The 19,585-nt window shown below is 50.2% G+C and overlaps 2 protein-coding genes across 3 annotated transcripts in view; one reads left to right on the forward strand and one right to left on the reverse strand.

Annotated features, from left to right (window-relative positions):
• Nucleotides 1–12,835, forward strand: part of NPRL3 (NPR3 like, GATOR1 complex subunit) — a 72,551-nt gene extending 59,716 nt beyond the window's left edge. The window contains exon 14 of the mRNA XM_054180730.1: nt 12,783–12,835. Within this exon, the coding sequence (XP_054036705.1) occupies nt 12,783–12,795 (13 nt within the window). The 3' untranslated portion in view covers nt 12,796–12,835. The remainder of the gene's footprint in view (nt 1–12,782) is intronic.
• Nucleotides 912–18,094, reverse strand: MPG (N-methylpurine DNA glycosylase). 2 transcript variants are annotated; one of them, XM_054180732.1, is made up of 6 exons: nt 18,064–18,094; nt 14,640–14,741; nt 10,059–10,202; nt 9,242–9,467; nt 5,702–5,906; nt 912–1,842 (listed from the first exon to the last, which is right to left on the reverse strand). In XM_054180732.1, the coding sequence occupies exons 4-6, from the start codon at nt 9,461–9,463 to the stop codon at nt 1,448–1,450; spliced, it is 822 nt and encodes a 273-aa protein (XP_054036707.1). In that variant the 5' UTR covers nt 9,464–9,467; nt 10,059–10,202; nt 14,640–14,741; nt 18,064–18,094; the 3' UTR covers nt 912–1,447. The 2 variants fall into 2 exon arrangements, with proteins under 2 accessions (XP_054036707.1, XP_054036708.1); XM_054180733.1 differs by lacking the exon at nt 10,059–10,202 and having other exon boundaries at nt 913–1,842.
• Nucleotides 18,095–19,585: the final 1,491 nt, after the last annotated feature.

Genomic DNA, 19,585 nt, shown 5'->3' on the forward strand with positions numbered 1-19,585 from the left:
AGCAGCAGCAGTACAGGAAAGGAGGTGCCCTGCAGCTTGGTCAGTGTCACACATGGTCAAAAGGGCTTGAAGAGGAGGGGAGAGAGAGAACAAAAAGGAGAGACCTTGCCATCCCAGGCTCCAGGGGCATGTGGTGTGGTCTCTGATGTGGGGTTCTGTGGCTGTGGGTGCCAGCCCAGCCTGGCTAACTTTGCTGCTTTTATAGTCTCCAGTGCCTTGGGATCCTCCCCTCTGGCAGAGGTTGCTGGGCATGGGCACTGTGGTGCTCTGGAAGGTTCCCAGGTGGGTCTGGGGATGTAGGGAGTCTCAGGGGTCTGTCACTGCCCCTGCTACTGTGCATTTGTGCCCTTGGTCCTGGGCCAGAGCAGGGCACAAGGCAGGAGGGGTCCCACTCTCCACCCTCCCAGGCTGCCTCTCACTGCTCACAGCCTGGCACAGCCACATGGGTATGGCAAAGCCTTCAGGTCATGGCCATGACAGAAGGTTGGGGATCCTTCACCTCCATGGTGGTAGCTTTCAGGGGTCAGACTCCCCTTTAAGACCTCCCCTTACAGCATGCACACAGGAGTTTCTCCCAGAGCTGCAGGCTCTTCCAGGGCAGCTTCCCTTGCCTACACAAACTGGGTGCAGCTCAGTCCCAGAGGATTTTTTCCTCCTGTGCCACATGCAGGCTGCAGCATCACAGCAGTCTCAGCGTTGGTGCTGGCCAGGGGTCACACTCTGCTAAGTTTTGACCTGGTTTCTGAAGCAGCTGGGGAAATAACCAAACCTCATTCTTGTTCTGTAAGCTGGCTGTCACAGAGTGGGATAGGCTGAGAGGTGTGCAGACCTCTACTCACAGAAAAGGTGTCAGATCAGGTCACTCAGGAGCTTGTCCAGTGCTCTTGAGTGTCCCACAGCTTCTCTGGGCCACTGTTCCAGTTTGACCACCCCCATGGGGAAATTTTGTTCCATACAGCTAATGAGAATTTCCTGTTTTCCACAGCTTGTGCCCATTGCCTCTCATCCTGCCTGACAAAAGCCTGGCTCTGTCTTCTCTACACCTTCCCACCAGGCTGTTGTAGACAACACTGAGATCTCTCCTTTACCTCCTCCCAGCTCTCATCCTTTCAGCAAGCCCTGCTGCCAGCCAGGCTTTTGACTGTTCCTCCACAGCAAGCCGGTGAAGGCCTCTGCCGGGGAGCAGGGCAGAGCTGTGAACCCTAATTCAGCCTGGATCCACTGGCAAGGGAGAAAGTGGCCTTCAGGATCCAAAGCCAACCTCAGCTCTGTGTGGGAGGCCCATGCCAGACCCCACAGATCAAATGCCCCTTCCCCACTCCTGGTGATAAAGAACATTTATTGTTAAAAGCCTCCAAGCCCCCTCTGCCCCAGCTGCTGCCAGGCCCCCGAGGCGTCCCGCGGAGCGCAGCTCACGTCCTGGGTGCTGGCACACTTGCCAGACCTGTCAGCTGCCAGAGACTTGTCCCATTGCTGCCATCTCTCTCTCTCTTTTCTTGTCTACAACACTCACAAATCTGTTTCCTCTCAAGTAAAACCTGAGAGGTTTCTCTGTCCACTCTCCTCGGCTGCCGATCCCGATCCTCGTTGTGGCTACCACGTCCTGCTCCCCCGGCAGGTCGCCTCCAGGCACCATCCAGATGGCTGCATCCTGAGTCAGGTCCCTTTGGTCAAAAGCTTTGTCGATGCCAAAGGCTTGGCAGAGCTTGGAGGGGCCGTTGCACAGCTGCCAGTCCTTCAGCAGCTTGCTGGGCGCCTTCCTGGCTGTGCTGCGCAGCTCTCTCATTGCGTCCAGGCCCTGCAGGGGCTCCAAGGAGCGAAGCAGCACTGCAGCCCCTTCCCCTGTGCAGGACAAGAACCAACTCTTAGAGCAGGGCTGTTCAGCAGGAACACCTCAGCTGTCAGCCCCATCACCAGCAGCACTCCAGCTCTCAGCCTGTGGCCCAGCTTAGCCTAACGGAGCAGGGTGCCATCTGCATGCCCACCCACAGGGCCTGTCCTTGGGCCACTTGGCTTCAAGAGCCAGGCTCTAGAGTCAGCCTGTGGTCAGTGCTCTCCCTTCCCTCACCTGAGTGTCCAGTGCTCCATAGCTTTGAGTCTTGCTTTCCCCAACCCTGCTGCCTGGTGTTCCTAAGCCTAGCTGCTGCTCCAAGGCTTGCCAGAGGGCAGGAAGTATTTCTTGCCTCAGCAGTACGCTCAGGAACAAGCAGACACAGAGCTGGGCTCTGGCACAGCCACACAAAGCTGCTCCCAAACCCAGAGGGTCTCAACCACTCCAGCTACAAGAGCTCCAGCTGACAAAGGAGTGGGGGATGAGCTCCAGGTGCTGCCAGCAGCCAGAGGCAGCCTGCAGAACTAGACTGGGCAAAGAGAAACCTGGGCAGGAGCTGCAGGCACTGCCCCTGCTGCTGCTGCTTGAGGGAGCCCTGGCAAAGCTTTGCAAGAGGCAGGGCAGGACGGAGCTGCACAGTCTCTGGCTGTAGGATGCACAGCCCTGGGAGCATCACTTCAGCAGAGAACATTCTATGACAAGAAGTGAAGCACACTGACAGCCTCTCTTCTCCAGTGTGGTCTGCCACCCTGTCAGGAGCCTTAGGGATTCCCTCTTGGTGCTGCCCTTGGTGGCAGTGGAACAAAGGTGCAGCTCTGAGCACAAGGGACAACGATCTCCAGCCCAAGTGGGACATAAGCCCTTCCTTGGTATTTCCATGGAGGGCTTCCCCTGATGTGGAGTGGGCGAGGAGAGCGCCTGGCAAAGCAGGCTGCGTGCTGTGCCCCACGCTGCGCCCCTTGTGCCAGGCCGCCCCCGGCATTCCTGCTGCAGCAGGAGCCCCCTCTCCAGCCTCGTGCATCTGCAGCCCTGCTCCTGCCCGCCAGAGGCTCTGTGCAGGCACTGGCATATCCCTGGGGACCTGCTGCTTCCAAACATAGAACCCCTCTGGTGTGCTGTACAGCTCCCAGGCTGAGTCACCCTGCTGGCTCCCAGCTGAGGGCCTGATTCCTGCCTCCGTGAGGTGTGGCTCTTGCCCTGACCCTGCTCAGAGCCCCCTTGGAGGGTCAGCAGCTGCCAGCAATCTGTTCCCAGGCACTCCCTTCTCCAAGGACAGGAATGGATGCAAATCTGGCAGCCAAAAGTTGCTTCCCTGTACTACAGAGATTCAGAGCTCAAGTCATCCGAGTCTTTTAAGAACATTCTCCATGTCTTAATTCTGCTTTCATCCATGCCCAGAGACATCCTCCACACCAGGAGGCTGCCTCGCTGGCCAGCACAGCCCTGGGACTCTGAGCAGCCCCTAATTACACTAATTGCTTTCATCCTTCACGGAAACAAGTGGAAACCCTGGGCACACTTCAACTGAACTGAGTCCTTGGGAGCTCATGTGCAGAGAGAGGCCTTCAGAGCTGTTGCAGCTGCTCCCACAGTACAGGCAGAGCCCCCAAACACCACAGTAGGCAGGGGAAGAGTGCAGGGATGCCATGGAGAGCTAATGCCCACACCATGCACACACCTCCAGGCTGATGTCCAGGTCCTCCTAAGCATACTTGCACATCACAAGTTTTAACCATTAAAGAGTAGATGAATCCTTCCAACTCCTGCCTGCAGCAGTTTGCTCTCAGGGGTTATCTGGCTTCAGCATCTGCCCAGCACAGACACAGCCACTGACAGGCCAGCAGCAGCAGTGCCAGTCTGGAGAGGAGTGTCTGCCTCCCATGCCCAGGGGTCATTCCATCAAGAAGTAGCATTCAGAGCTAAAAGCTGGGACCTGACAGCACTGCAGAGGCAAATTCCCTTCTAGAGCAACTATAAATCATAAACTGATAAGGAAGTCCAACCCCCACACCCCCACTGTGCAGCTTGCTGCTGCTTCCCTGGCTCCAGCTCCCATTCTTGGAGACAGCTCTTGGCCACCACAGAGAAGACAATTTTCTCCTCTCTCCACCCTTCTGACTCACTGCTCCTGAAACTCTTCCTTCAAAGTCCTGGTCCAGGAGCAGAAGGTTAGGGGAAGTCCACAGAGCATGACCCTGAGCATGGGCAGAGCATCCCTGGGGTCTGGCAGCAGAAGGCCAGAGGAGGGAACCACAGCCCACTCAGGCTTTCACAGCACTCCCAGGCAGACCCTGAGGGGCTGGGACATTTGGTATCCAGTTCCCTGCACAAAGATGCTGAAACCCATCCAGCAGAAACCTGTCCTGCAACCACAGCATGCTCTCTGCCCCTAAGAAGGACCAAGCTATGCCACACCACTTTTCTTGGGTGGTGTTTCCTTGTGTTTTCTGCACAGCCACAGCCTGATTCAAGACTTTCTGTCCCACAACCAGAGAAGGAAATGCTTCTGCCTTTTACCCAAGTGCTTGAGTGGCACCAGGAACAATCACCTCAACCTTTCCCTCAGGCTGAACAACAGGACAGGCTGCTTCTCCATCTCTCTTCAGATGAGAAAAGCACCTCAGGTATGACTCTTCTGCAGGTTCTCTTCCAGCACATCTGCACTTGGGCAAAGGCATGGAAGGGCTAAATCCTACTTGTGTGGACAGATCCATGAGCAGCCATGCAGCTTTACCATGAGGGTGGTGGAACACTGCAGCAGGTTGCCCAGGGAGAAGATTGGGGTCCCATCCCTGGCGATATTCAAGGTGAGGCTCGACAGGGCTCTGGGCAACCTGACTTAGTTGAGGATTCCCCTGCTGAGGGGCTTGGACTGGATGACCTCTGGAGGTCCCTTCCAACCCAAAGCATTCCATGACTCTCTGCAGCCCTGCTCTCCACTACAGCGAGCTCGAGCAGAGCTGCTGGTGCCAGCTGTGCTTGCTGGCAGCATCTGACAGCCTCACACACACTAGGTCTGGACCAAAAACTCCCAACTAAATCCATCACACCCTGAGCGCTCCAACTGATTTGCTACAAAACTAAAGAGGTATAGAAGGGAAATTTCCCCAAGGATACACTTCAGAGAAATCTTTTTAGACTTGAAAGGCCTAGCTTTTGAAATTCTTTTAACAGAAATGATTCTTCCTAATGTTTCAAACACCAACAATCCCACCCTGAGTAAGGAACAGTTCTGCTATCACAGGATCCCAGAATGGTTCAGCTTGGAAGGGACCTCAGAGATCATCTACTCCAATCCCTCCTGCCATGGGCAGGGAGACCTCTCAATGAGACTCAGCTGCTCAAGGCCTCATCCAACCTCGCCTCGAACAGCCCCCAGGGAGGAGGCATCCAGAACCTTACTGGGCAACTTGTTGCGGTCTCACTACACTACACTCACTAACACTGACTCCTTCCTCAAGCTTAGGACATCTCAGACCTTTTTGCTTCCCCCACTATTTACAGCTTCCAAAGGTAACCATAGGAGAAAAATTTCTTGTCATGACAACAGACAGCAAGAGTCAGACTGTCATTAGACTGCAAACTGACTTCTCCATCACCACTCTGGAGGAACAAGGGTCACTGAATCACATAAACAAGGCAGCAACCCAGGTCTTCAGAACCAAAAGCTCCATCCCATGAAGACTCTCCTCCAGTCTCTTTCTGTGCCTGAACAGCTCCCACAGCATGCAGCCAGGGCTCAAATCCCACCAGGCCGGTCAGTGTGCAGCTGGGGAGGGGTTGATAGCTAGCACAGATCATCTGCCCACAGTGCCAGAAGCCAGCTGTAAGCCCCCTTAGGGAGCTCAGGGTGGCTCAGGCTCAGCTCACCTTGGCTGGAGACGTTGACACAGAAGTAGATGCCGTAGATCTGGTAGACGTAGAGAGTGCCTGGCTTCATGAACATCGCCGCGTTGCGCTGCGTCTGCTTCCCCCCTTTCGAGTGGGAAGCTTCATCTTCCCCTCCCAGATAAGCTTCTGTTTCAACAATCCTCCCCCAGAGCTCTCTGCCATCAGGAAGTCTGCGGACTAAAATCTGCAAGAGAGGTCAGGGTGCATCAGTTAGCAAGCCTCTGGACAGAATGAGCAGAGCACAAGGGCTGTGGAAACAAAGAGGGCAGGAAAAAGGCCCTGGCGGTGCTACGTGCTCTGCGCTTCAGCCAGCAGTCCAGCCCAGCCGCTCCTGGGAACCTTTGCAGCTCGCTGCTCAGGCCACAGCCCAGTGCAAGAAGCTGCTGCCTGCATTCACCCCACCAAAGGCCTGGAGTGCCTAGATGTGGCAGCACCATCAAGAACCAACTTATGATCCTATGTACAATGAAGCCCACAGAGTTGCTTTTGTGGTTATTTGCTCTAGGGTTGGAAGGGACCTCAAAGCTCATCTGGCCCCAACCCCCTGCCATAGGCAGGGACACCTCCCACCAGGCCAGGTTACTCAAGGCCTCATCCAGCCTGGCCTTCAACACCTCCAGCCTGGCAGCTGCTGGGAACCTTTGCAGCTTGCTGCTCAGGCCACAGCCTGGTACAAGAAGTTGCTGCCTGCCATTCACCCCACCACAGGCCTGGAGTGCCTAGATGTGGCAGCACCATCAAGACTATGTACAATGAAGCCCACAGAGCTGCTTTTGTGGTTATTTGCTCTATTCTCCACCCCAGTCCACCAGGTTTAAGGCAAAAAAGCACCACCAGTATTAACCTTGAAGCATCATCAAGGCACAATTAAATATCTCCTGTGATTAGATGGTCTGGATCCTCAGTGATGTTTCAAACAAGTCCTAGTCCCTGCCCAGAGATAATCATGGCCAGAAGGTGCAGAAATGGTATTTTCATGTCTGCTGCACACAGAGAGGGGGCAGTGCAGGGGAGCAGGGAACTGGCCCCAGGCAGCCAGCAGCAGATCTGCATGATGGCAGCGTGCTCCTTGCTGCTGGCACCTCCTTACCTAAAGCAAAGCAGATGTGAGGGGCAGGGGGAAACTATGACAGTGAAAAGATGCTCTTTAAAAATAAAGCAACCCCTAAGCTTCCTACAAAGGCTTTTCTGGCTTGACCTGGTTTCTAATACTTTCTTGACCATGTGTTTCATAAATCCTGCAGCGTGGCCTGGTTTAGGCGGCAGCCATCACTTTAATTACACCATTCAGAGCTTTCAGCTTCCAGAGCTGAAAGGCAGCCATTCAAAACTGACCTCCAAGAAAACCAGCTCAATTCCTACCAGATGTCTGTGCTGGATTGCTAATGGATCAGCAGGGATGTGCCAGAAGTCAGCTTCCACTGCTGCAGCTCGGTGTCAGCTTGCTGTTGTGGCAGCTCCCTTTCAGAGGCCATTCACTGAGTGTGCATTTCTGGGGTGGGTTTTGTTTCTAAGAACTCCAGTCTCAAATTCAAGGTAAGTGAGATAGCAGGCACCTCCAGAGTTTGGCAGAGGGAAGCACTGTAGTGAGAATTAGAAGAAAATAAGATAGGGAATGAAGCACTGTAGTGGTAAGTAGAAGAAAGTAAGATAGTGACTGAAGCACAGTGGTGGTAAGTAGAAGAAAATAAGAGACTAGCTTGGGATGTGTACCTCAAAGAAAAAACAGATAGAAATTACCTGGCTTGTAATTCTAGGCCTAAATAGGAAAAGCAGGGAATTAGGACTAAAAATAGCAGCTGCCCAGGGTAACTGAAAGCAGAAGGATGTCAGAGTCACTGAGCCAACAAAAAACTGCATCAGTATTGGGAGCCTTCAGGTATCCTCTTGCAGACCAAATAAATCCCACAGCAGGACACAGGGCCACAGGCTGGGTTTTTCAGACACCATCAAATACTTTGCAGAGTGAGTAATCCAGGATGTCCCAAGAGCTCAGACTGATCCAGAGCAAAAGCTGTGTCTTTTCCAAAGACTTATCCCTGAAAACCAACTTTGTGTCATGGCCATGAAGCACAAACTTCAGTGTCCTTCCCTGAGCACTGAGGTCCAAAAATAATCTTGTCAGAGTCCTGTTTACCAGCAAAAAGGGCAAAACTACATCGAGGGAGAAGCTTGGTAGGAAGAACTTAGGCAGCCAGAAGTTTATGCTGGGAAGGCAAACCTCTAGCAGGATGTCTACAAAGATAGCAAACACACACATGGTGCATCCCAGGGAGGTTAAGGCAGAGCAAAAGAAAACCCAGCAGGGTGAAAGAACAGAGCAAAGGTGTTAATTACAAGCAAGACAATATCCTCAGAAAAGAAAATAAAGCTAGAGACAGCAAGACAGGCCAAAACCAACAGTTTGTGGAACAAATTCCTCAAGTTATCTAACCCAGTGAGAGCCCAGAGCCTGCTCACCCTACAGACAAAGGTATAATGACCACTCCAAGAAGATAAGGGCACAGCAGTGAAACTAAACCCATGCTTTGCACTCGTGTTTAGGAGGTCTCAGACCAGGATTTTTTTATGAGGAAAGCACTGGAGGAACTCACTCCCATGGAGACAGGAGGAGAGCTTTTTGAAGGCCTCACTAAGCAGAAGAGACACATTTGATGTCCAAAGGCTTTCAACAAGGTCTGAAGATTCCTTCAAAGTTTCTGCAAGGGGATAAGGCAGAAGGTCCATCCAGGAACAAGGAATTGGCTGGAAGCCTCCGACAGCCAAGACAGGAAGAGTAGTTTGTGGAGTGGAGAGAGTTTAGGTGACAGACTGTGGAGTCCCCAGGGTCTGCACTCTAGGGCCTGTGCTGCCTCACACACTTGTGTTACCCTCAGAAAGGCGATCATTGGAGAGCTCACCAGGTGTACTGACAACACTGACCAGCAACTCAGAACAGCAAAACTGACAGCAGGTAGGATGAGGCAGAACTTCCAAAGCTTACAGGGCAGCATCAAAGAAAGAAACAAGCAGTCTGCTGAACCTGCAGATAAAAATGCAATGCTCAAGTACACTGTGACAAGGGATGATGGTCAAGAAAGGGCCAGGGCCTGCCATGCTATCAGCATCACAAGACAGGAAAATGGGAGCAGAGAAGATGTTGCTGACTGCAGAGCATCACTTTCCTCTTGGCAAAAGCCAAAACTAAGTAAAGGAACACCTTAAAGGAAAATAATGGGCCTGAAACAACCTTCAAAGCAGCAAAGTACATTGCAGTAAAGCAGAACAAAACTCCCCCAAAAGCTGCTTCTGACACGTGACAGTAAACAAAACCCAGGAAATGATTCCCTGACTCCATCCTTCGGATGGTCAGCTACTGGCCTTTCAATCCCACTGCACTGAACAGGAGGACTCAGAGCTGTGTTCCTGTAACAGCCAAACCCTGCAGGCAAAAGGCAACAAAAGATTTTCATCCTCTCACCCCAAGTTACTAGCTAGGAAGAGCTCCAGGACAGTCAGCTCTTACAGTTCAGGTCTTACCTGTCCCAGAAAGGACTTGGCCAGACTAACACAGGGCTGGTTGAAAAAGTCTGCCTCTAGCTGGGCAGGATTTTTTCTCTCTGCTGGAAAATATTTGCTGCTCTTTGCAGAAGAATTGCCATCAGGTGTGGCACTCAGGTTCTCCAAGGCATCACATGGAGGGAAGCTGGAGTTGCTTTGGAGAGCACTTAATTGAGCCAACAGCTTTCTTTTTCTTGGCATGGCCCTAGAAAATGGATAGAAGCAGCATTAGGAATACAAAGCTTATTTAAAAGTAACTCATTCCCCCAAAGTCTGATTTTCACACCTCTCTCCACATCAGTGAATCTCAAGGCTATGACTGCTTGGACAAACTAAGGCAAACTACAGGAGCAGGTGACAGATTTAGCTGTGTCTGCATCAGGTAAGGCTCTACTTACTGATAAGCAAATCAAGAACTGCAGTTTGAGCATTCACCTCTTGCAGACTGCAGACAAAAAGCAACTTTCCTCCACTAAGTCAAAAGAAGCTTTCTAACTGTCAGGGTAGGAAATGCAGACATTGGAAACAAAGATGAACCAGTGCCAGCTACTTCTTCCCTGTAACTATTGAAAGCAGACAGAATAGACAACAAGCACCTCAAAAACTGCACTCAGGAAAGTCCACCCAAGTCAGGTGTCAATCATTTTAGACAGTTCTGTGTGACCTGAGCAGAACCTAAAACCCCAGAGGACACAGAACACCTGAGTTGGGATGTTCACAGCTACAAACTTGTTTGTCACGCTGTAGAAATGCTTGGGTTAGAACCTCCACAAAAGAAGCTTTAAATCCAACCTACCAGAAAGACGAAGACTCCTTCAGTCAATAGTTTGGTATCTGAGGCAACTGTTTGACCTGGGATTATTCTTCCAGGTTTGACACCAATTTACTCTGTGAACTTCAAAAAGGGAATGTTTCTCCTTCTGTGCTGCAGTCCTTACACCTGCCCAACAGGAACAAACTTACTTAGTCTGTATAAAGCACTTTGAAACAGGCTCAGGTTTTGGAGCTGGAGACCATGACACCAATAGCGCATCGCTGGCTCAAACGCGCGCAAACGCAAGAACAGCTGGCAGTTCTCTACCGGTCTAGCGAAAGACCATTGTGCAGCTGGGGCACTGATCATGCCTGGGGGTGCTGAAGGCCAGGCTGGATGAGGCCTTGAGCAGCTGAGAGGCAGCCCTGAGAGCTAGTTGAGAGGTGTTCCTGCCCATGGTGGGGAGTTTGGAGTAGATGATCCCTGGGGTCCCTCCCAACCTGAGCCATTCTAGCATTCTGTGATGATTCTGTGGTACACAGGAAGCTATGAAAGCAGTGGGGAATGCACTTCTCAGAGCAAACTAAACTCTGAAACCAAACTTTTAGAATTCCCCTGTTGGTACTAAAGCTCAAGATGCACTAGGGGAGGTTGGATGTTAGGAAGTTCTTCCCAGAAAGAGAGATTGGCCACTGGGATGTGCTGCCCAGGGAGGTGGTGGAGTCCCCATCCCTGGAGGTGTTTAGGAAGAGCCTGGCTGAGGCCCTTGGTGCCATGGGTTAGTTGATCAGATGGTGCTGGGGGAGAGGTTGGACTGGATGTTCTCAAAGGTCTTTTCCTTGATGGTAAGCAACAGGACTACAGGAAATGGATTGCAGCTGCACCAGGGGAGGTTCAGGCTGGGTGCTGGGAGGCAATTCTTCAAAGTGAGGGTTATCAGACTTTGGAATGGCCTACCCAGGGCAGTGGTGGAGTCACTGTCCCTGGAGGTGTTTAAACAGTGTGTGGGCCTGGCACTTAGGGACCTGCTTAATTCTATTCTATTCTAAACTTGGACAGTGGCAGCCTTACAAAAAGGATTCTCACACAAGAATGCAGACACCAGGCTTTAGAAGATGCCTCATCAGTTCTGAAATTCAACCACATGTAAATATAAGGGGGGGGGGAACCCCAAAGGTTCAACATGATATGTAGCTAGAAACAAGAGAAAGTATCCTCCATACAGCTGAAGCCACAAGGGAAGTGTTTATATAATGCTGTAGCTGTTGCCATTCATTTCTCACCAGCTTTGAAAAATAACTACAACATTTTTCACCACCAAAGCCAAGCTTCATCTTCTCACAAAGGAAAAAAAAATCCACCAGCAATAGTTTCCTTGAACTCCACTGAAACACATTTAGCACTGCTGCACTCTGGATCACCAGTGCCAATTCCTCACCAGTGTCACATTTCACTTCAGAAGAATCCAGACATAAACATATAAAAATAGACAGGAAAAACCCCAAATCTCACTGGCAGGACTGGCAGAGAGGTGGGATATTTCGCCCCCCCTCTAAACTGCAGTAACTCAGTGATGACAGAGAGCTGCCACAGAACAGCCAGCTCTGTGCCAGGTGTGCTGCTCTGAACTGTGCCTCCCACATGCTGGGAATTCTTAATGCAGTCACAAATCACCAGCCTGCCTCAGACAACTGCCTGATGGCTTTTGCAAAGAAGAGTCTTGCCTAGGAAGAAGGGTTTGATAGGGAAAGGGCTGCAGGAAGGAGAGGATGGAGGAGGAACACTTCAGGCCCAACTCAAGGAAAGGTTTCATGCTGAAGAGAGCACCTCCAGACTCCTCTGACAGTGTTAACTGGAACTTCCAGTTCATCAGCCACACACAAAGGGTGCTGCAAACAGGGCCAATCTGAGTGGAGCATTGACTCACTGGGTGGTTTGTGCTCTCATGGAATGTGACATGAGAAGCAGGATCCCAGCTGCCTGGCACCCAGTGCATGGCCAATGAAGACAAAGCTGCAAGTGCTCTCATGTAAATGCTGTACCTTGGGGCACTTGCAGCTTCATCATTGTGGGCTGATCCTAGATAGATCTCAGCATTATAGAATCATAGAGTTGTCAGGGTTGGAAGGGACCTCAAGGATCATCCAGTTCCAACCTCCCTGCCATGCAGCAGCACCTCACACTAGATCAGGTTGCTCACAGCCACATCCAGCCTGGCCTTAAAAACCTCCAGGGATGAGGCTTCCACCACCTCCCTGGGCAACTTGCTCTAGTCTCTCACCACCCTCATGGGGAAGAACTTCTTCCTAACATCCAACCTGAATCTACCCACTTTTAGCTTTGCTCCATTCCACCCAGTCCTATCCCTACCCCACACCCTAAAAAGTCCCTCCCCAGCTTTCTTGTAGCCCCCTGCAGATCCTGGAAGGCCACAATTAGGTCTCCTAGGAGCCTTCTCTTCTCCAGACTGAATAACCTCAACTCTCTCAGTCTGTCTCCATTGGTTGGACTCGATGTCCCCCAAGGTCTTTTCCAATCCAATTCTGTGATTCTATCTTCATCTCTCTTTAGAAATAGCAGGAGGAAACTGCCTCATAGTCCTAAGAAATGAGTCACATACAGCAATGTGCAGAATGAAAGGACACTGCAACACCACCTCAGAAACCCAGGAAAGCCCCAGCCTACCTTTTGTCTCTCTGCTTGCTCATAGCAAGACATGAACCATAAACCCCTAGGCCTCAAAGCCTGTCTCCACTTTCTCTACAGGATGTGCTTGTAAAGACAGATCCCTCCCTGCCTAGGAAAAAGCACACTGCAGATAGAAGAGGGTCCACACCAAGTACCCCAGCCCTATGGATCTGGGAAGTAAGAGACACAACCTCTTCACATGCAAGTCTACAAATTCTGCAGCTCTTCACTTCCATCTAGGTTTTCTTGCTTGTATAGGAAACAAATTCTACCTCTGTGCCTCTACTATGAAGCAGCTGGGGGTTTATTCACCTTTTGACTAATTCTGTTGTAACCAAACTGGCTACAAGTTGTTAAGGACATCTGTGTACACAGGCACACAAAAAACCCACATGGAAGGTCAGAAAAGGAAGATGAAGAGCTGTCTGAAGAGTTGAGGGCTGCTGGGCTAGCCTCAGGCAAGTTTAGAGACCCTGCAAGGCACAATCAGGCACTGAAACTCAGTGTAAAATACAGCTCACCCTAAAGCCAGACACAACTGAATCTGCACAGGCTTCTTTAGTCCTTCCAATAAGACTGCATTTGTAGGTATTTCCTTATGTATTTAATGAGCTTTCACTAAAAGGAGGTTACACCAGTAATTTGCATGGGCTTTTGGCTCACAGGTCCAGCTACCTTCAAAGTTTTCCTCACACGTGATGAAGCAGCAGACATAAGAACACGTTTCTGGAGAGCCAGCTGCTCACACCAAAGGTTGAACATGGAAATGTGTGAACAGTCAATGCTGGCTTGGACCAAAGGACATCTCTCCCTGTATCCTGCTCTCCAGCACAGGTCAAAAACAGGAGCCCAGGGAAGGACAGAATAAGCACACGGCGCCTCTCCACGCATCCCCCAAGCCCCCAGACCAGAACTTGCAGAACCTGGCACAGTTTCTGTGCCCCTCAGGGCTTACACAGTCTTCCCTGAGCCTGTCTAATACTATCCAAATGGGGACTTTACCAAGGAAGAAAGCCTCACAGAATTACTCATTAGGGCTCAAAAATCTCAGCTCATTTTGTATGTGAAATGAGGGCTGCTCCCCACCCACATGAATCAGCTTACATTTGCAATTCATCACTCTCAGCCCTCTCCTTTACCACCTCAAATAAGGTAAAGCCAGCTGGAGACACTGTTTTTCCAGGTCATTTACAAAACACCCCTGTGGCACCCCAACAGTGACCTGCAGCCAGCACCAGGGCTGCCCATTTACTCACATCCTCTTTCCTATCTTTGCACTCACTGTTTATTTAGGGCAGGGAACTCCCTTATTATGTCAAGGGCTGCTCAGGTGAGGGCTCTTGTTTAAAAACTTCCTGAACTCTGGGTACAGACTGTAAGCCAGACCTCTCCACATGTTTATTTAGGCATTTCGAGAACTCCAGCATTCTTTAAAGGCATGACTTTTTCCCACTACAAAAGCCATGCTGGCTCTTCCACTGGCTGTGCTTTCTACTAATTCAGTTGGCAGTGGTCAAACCTCCAGGTCAGCAGTCACAGATTTCACCTAGAAAAAAACAGTGACACATTTGCTGCTGAGCCAACTGTCTACAGCATTATCTCTGGGGGCTTCGTCTGGTTCAGCAGCTTGCTTCCCCTGCCCATTGCCTGTTTGTTCCATAGCCTCTCACACAGACACTTCATTTTAAGCCAGATCCTTCAAGGAGTTCTCAGCAAGAAGGATTTCCATCCACTTTTCCTGTCTAGTCTAGCCTATTAGTTAATAACATATAGATTCCTGGGCAAGAGTGTAAGAAGCAGGCAAAAAACCCCACCCCAAACTTGAAGGAAGAGTGCAGACAGAAGCTACTGTAACTACTATGGCAACCTCTGCACAGACAGATTTTGGCACAACTACTACTTCAAAAGCATGGCAAAATACATGGTTTTGTTCACCTTACTGAGTGCTGGGGAGGTCACTTCCTGCAAGAAGTCCTTGTTCATTCCTCTCCTTGCTCCTACTGCATACAGGACATGGAATGAAACTTCCTCATCCTTCTGTAAAGAACAAGGAAGATAAAAATGAGAGAGAGAGATAAAAAGTCATTAAAAACACCAAGAGGCCTCCACAGCAAAATTATGCTCAGTTTTGTTTGACTCTTTTAAAACCATTTTGACTTGCTCTGTTCCCTCACCCTACAACATTCTAGCTGCTATTTTTAACTGAGTGTCAAGCTTGCAGATGAAATGAAAGCAAATAAGTAAACAGAGCACTAACAATGGAACTCAGCTAGCTCAGCCTCCTGAGATTTCAGTTCATCAAGGCAGCATTTAGAAAAGCCACAAACACCAAGCAGTAAATGGACATAAGGATCCCAAATCATCTGCAGCTCAGCTTTTAATCTGTATCAACATTACTTGTAGCAAAAGCACGCTGAGTGCATTGGGCTAATCACCCCAGAGTTGCAAGTCTTACTCTTCTCCACCTATAGGACACCAGAGAGAACACCCCTGGTTTGTAAAGCATATAGAAAGAGCTATGTAAGGGGACACAGAACTAGTTAGACCCAAGTGTTAAGCACCCATCTTATAAAATGACCCTAGAAAAGACATTTCTGCCCCAAATCTTAGTATTGCATGAGAAACCATTTCGTTTTGGCATGGCTGTTTGACTCAGAGACCAAAGATGTTTCACCAAAGCCTTCATTAAAAGGGAAATTTATGACTTAACTGCTCCAACAGCCGAACAATTGCCTCAAAGAGAGTTCCACTTCACAGTTCCTGTTGAAGCAGTGGAAACTTAAAGACTAAGAAGAAAAACATAAACAGAAGACACAATGATTTCTCTGCATGAGCATGGAAGCATAGGGCTCTCACACCTTCTCCTGAGAAGTCAGCCCTAAGCTCAGAGAAAGAAACTTCTCCGCATCCACTTTTACAATAGAGGACTGCGTGAAGTCCTATGAGAAGTCTGTGACTTAGTGAGGGAGAAAGAGAAGAGATTTCAGGGCAAGATACTACTGAAAGAAAGACCTCAGTATTCATGCTCTGCACAAAGAATCACAGAATCACCAAGGTTGGAAGAGACATCAAAGATCAAGTCCAACCTGTCACCACAGACCTCATGACTAGACCATGGCACCGAGTGCCACATCCAATCCCCTCTTGAACCCCTCCAGGGACGGTGACTCCACCACCTCCCTGGGCAGCACATCCCAATGGCTAATGACTCTCTCTGTGAAGAACTTTCTCCTCACCTGCAGCCTAACCTCCCCTGGCACAGCTTGAGACTGTGTCCTCTTGTTCTGGTGCTGCTTGCCTGGGAGAAGAGACCAACCTCCTCCTGGCCACAACCACCCTTCAGGGAGTTGTAGACAGCAAGAACATGAGCACTCCACCAAAACCATGTGAGGGAATCACAGTCATACTTTGAAATCAGTTGAGAAAGGCTCAGCAACAGCTAAGGTGCTGCTCAAGGTGATTAAATTGGGACCGAGACAATCCATGTGCGATGAGCCTGCCTCCTTAGTGAGATCTGAGAATCATAGACTCAATAAGGTTGGAAAAGACCTCAAAGATCATCCAGTCCAACCTATCACCCAGCACCAGCACCATCTGATCAACTAAACCATGGCACCAAGGGCCTCAGCCAGGCTCTTCCTAAACACCTCCAGGGATGGGGACTCCACCACCTCCCTGGGCAGCACATCCCAAGGGCCAATCTCTCTTGCTGGGATGAACTTCTTCCTAACCTCCAGCCTAAACCTCCCCTGGCACATCTTGAGACTGTGTCCTCTTGTTCTGGTGCTGGGTGCCTGGGAGAAGAGCCCAACCCCCAGCTGGTTCCAACCTCCCTGCAGGGAGTTGGAGAGAGCAAGAAGGTCTCCCCTGAGCCTCCTCTTCTGCAGGCTAAGCAACCCCAGCTCCCTCAGCCTCTCCTCCCAGGGCTGTGCTCCAGACCCCTCCCCAGCCTCATTGCCCTTCTCTGGACACCTTCAAGAGTCTCAATGTCCTTCTTAAAATGAGGGGCCCAGAACTGGACCCAATACTCAAGATGTGGCCTGAGCAGTGCTGAGTACAGGGACACAATGACTCCCCTGCTCCTGCTGGCCACACTATTTCTGATGCAGGCCAGGAGATGGTCCCTTTCTTCTATTTCCAGAGGAAAGGCTTGTCCCACATGTAGCAATTCAGGATTAATCTGTACAGTATATCCTTGGCATAGAGGAACTCCTTGTGTTCTTTGCATTATGCTACCAGACACTGTTAAACAGATAGTTAAAAAATAGAACACAGGATCAAAGCCTCAACAGATGATGGGCTGCAAAGACACAAGTGTAAATGCAGATGAAGGTAAATAGTTGATGTAATGCCCACCGTGAAAAGTGGTGGGCATTTTCAAATCACCAGAACAAAGCCTTCATCCCCCATATAAACAAAGAAGCACCTGAGGGAGGACACTTTCCCTACACAGCTTTGGATAAAATGCTGTATGTGACAATAGCTTGTTAAAGGCAAGGGAGACAAAACGCTTCTGATGCTACAACACAGGAACAAAAGCAGAAGTCTCTCCTACAGAAGATGCTTCCAGGAAACCAGTAAAATCACTTCTGGCTGTGAAAACCCGAGTCAGCCACGTATTTGAGCAAGGAGAGCTCAAAGGTGCTCCTGTTTTGACACAGCAGCCTTGTTTCTTACATGGCAATCTTTATTTTAAGAGGCCTCTGGGTTTTTTTAACAGGTTTGCAGCACATTTCTGTAGCAGAATGTGTCCTTTTCTTCTTTACAGGGCCCAGACCACAGCACTCGTGACACAGCTGTACAGCAGCTGCTCTTTGAGCACTGAACTGTGACATCCCCCAAATCTCTACAGTGTATATTATCACTTACAGAGTGTTTACTTCATTATGTACAAAAGGAATCTCTCTGCAGAACAAAAGCAGCCTGAGAGGTGGGAAATCACAAGGCAACCTTCCCCCCTGTGCAATCTACATTGGGATTCGTTATTAAACCAGCTGATCACACACCTTTCCCCTACCTGATCTGTTCCCTTTTGCCTGAGAGTCTCTGCAGAGTCTCTGCCTCACAACGCCTATAAAACAGGGTTTACAGCGTTACAGCACATCGCTTCCACAGGCAGGCAATAAACATTGCCACGAAGGCAACGCAGCATCCCTCGCGGCTTTTCTCATTCGATACGTGAGAAGCAGCGGGGGAAGAGAAGCGGCCCCGGCCCCGGTCCCGGTCCCGGTCCCGGCCCCGGTCCCGGCCCTACCGAGCGCAGGGGGCGGCGCTGGGGCCGCCGCCGGTCCCAGGCCTCGAAGCCTACCAGTAGCAGGCGGAGCTCCCTCACCCCGACCCGGCCCCGCCGCACACGCACCTGCCGGGACCACACCAGGCCGCTGCCACCGGCCGCTCTCCCGCCTCGGCCTGGGCGGGCGCGGCCCGCAGGCCCGGCGGAAGCCAGGCGCTTTCCTGAGGGGCGTGCCCGGCGCGGCGGCAGGGGAGGCGGGCCTGAGAGCCGGGAAGGGCTGGAGATCCCTCCTTTACCTGGCACCTCGAGCCGCAGGTGGCGGCGGGCCGCAGGCAGTGTGATTTACAGCCGTGCTTCAGAGCGCGCTGTGCCTCTCATCGGGGCTGTTGTTTTCTGGACCACAGGTCCTCTGCAAGGCTGCCTTTGAACTCTTCCCAGTTTTCAGCATCCACTCCCGCATCGCTTGCTGCTGCTTCACAGTGAAAGGACTGAATGGTCTCAAGCTGGCTTTACAGAGGGCTGTGTTAACTATTCCCTCGGCTCCCCGAGTAATAAGTAAATAAGTATCTGGCATGTAGAAAAAAAATTACTTATTTCGGCTGTTAAGCAGATAGAGCATACGGTCAAAATGGGATGAAAATAGACAATTTTCCTCACAGCTTTCTGGAGACAGTCAGGGTCATTGGTTCATCAACAAGTGTTTACACAAAGAGTATGAGGGAATGTCTGATGCATCAGAATGGATTTATTTCCATTTGTATACTAAAATAGTTGTTTCCAGGCTAGCACTAGCTGGCACAGCATCAGCCTGAAGCCAGTAGTGCAGAGAAGCAGCACTTAGTGTCTACCCCATCTGTGAATTTGCAAGCAAGAAGGATAAATTTCTGACTGCAATTTTAGGAGATAGCAACAGCCGTGGAGGTGCAGCCAGGTGTGTGAGTGTCTAAGGTTGTTCTCACGGAGGCAGAAATGGTGACTTGACAGTCCAGTAGTGAGCCCAAATGTGAGTGTGCAGGATAAAAAGCTTTAACGTTCCTGTAAACCCTGAACTGAACACAGAACTTTCACATTTTACTACTCCAGTTTGGAGATGGAAAGAAATCTCCACACCAACCGTAGATGGAGCAAATTCAGAGTCTGTTGCAGAATAGCTGTTCTTTCTGACTAGAAGAAACAGCTAATATACTCTGGAACCCAAACAGTGCCAAGAATGCTCTGAAAAGCCCTTAATTCGTTGTCATAAATCATGATAGCACTGCTACTGAACTGGTGTAAAAACAGAAAGGGAAAGAAATATGACAGTTATTGATACTTTAATTGGAGATCTCTATGGTTTTCGGGGGGGGTTTGGTTGGGTTTTTTTTAGTTAAAATGGACAAAAATAAGTTTGCAAGAGTTAGGATTCCCTGAAGACATTTTAACAGCTGGCTGCATAAATATGTTTAGCCCCAGGCTGAAATCAGCTGTTTGTGTTGTTAGCAAAGACAACAACAAGTTTTTTTTAAGTCATTAACAATGGTGACTGAGTGAGCATCTCCAAAGGAGCATCTTGGGCTTCCTGACTTGCATGGTTCACATCCCAGCTTTAATGTGGTATTAATACAAGAAAGGAAGACCAGGAAAGAGCATGGAAAGGAAGATTACTAAA

The sequence above is a fragment of the Dryobates pubescens genome, chromosome 4 (genome assembly GCF_014839835.1).
Source record: "Dryobates pubescens isolate bDryPub1 chromosome 4, bDryPub1.pri, whole genome shotgun sequence".
Classification (NCBI taxonomy): domain Eukaryota; kingdom Metazoa; phylum Chordata; class Aves; order Piciformes; family Picidae; genus Dryobates; species Dryobates pubescens.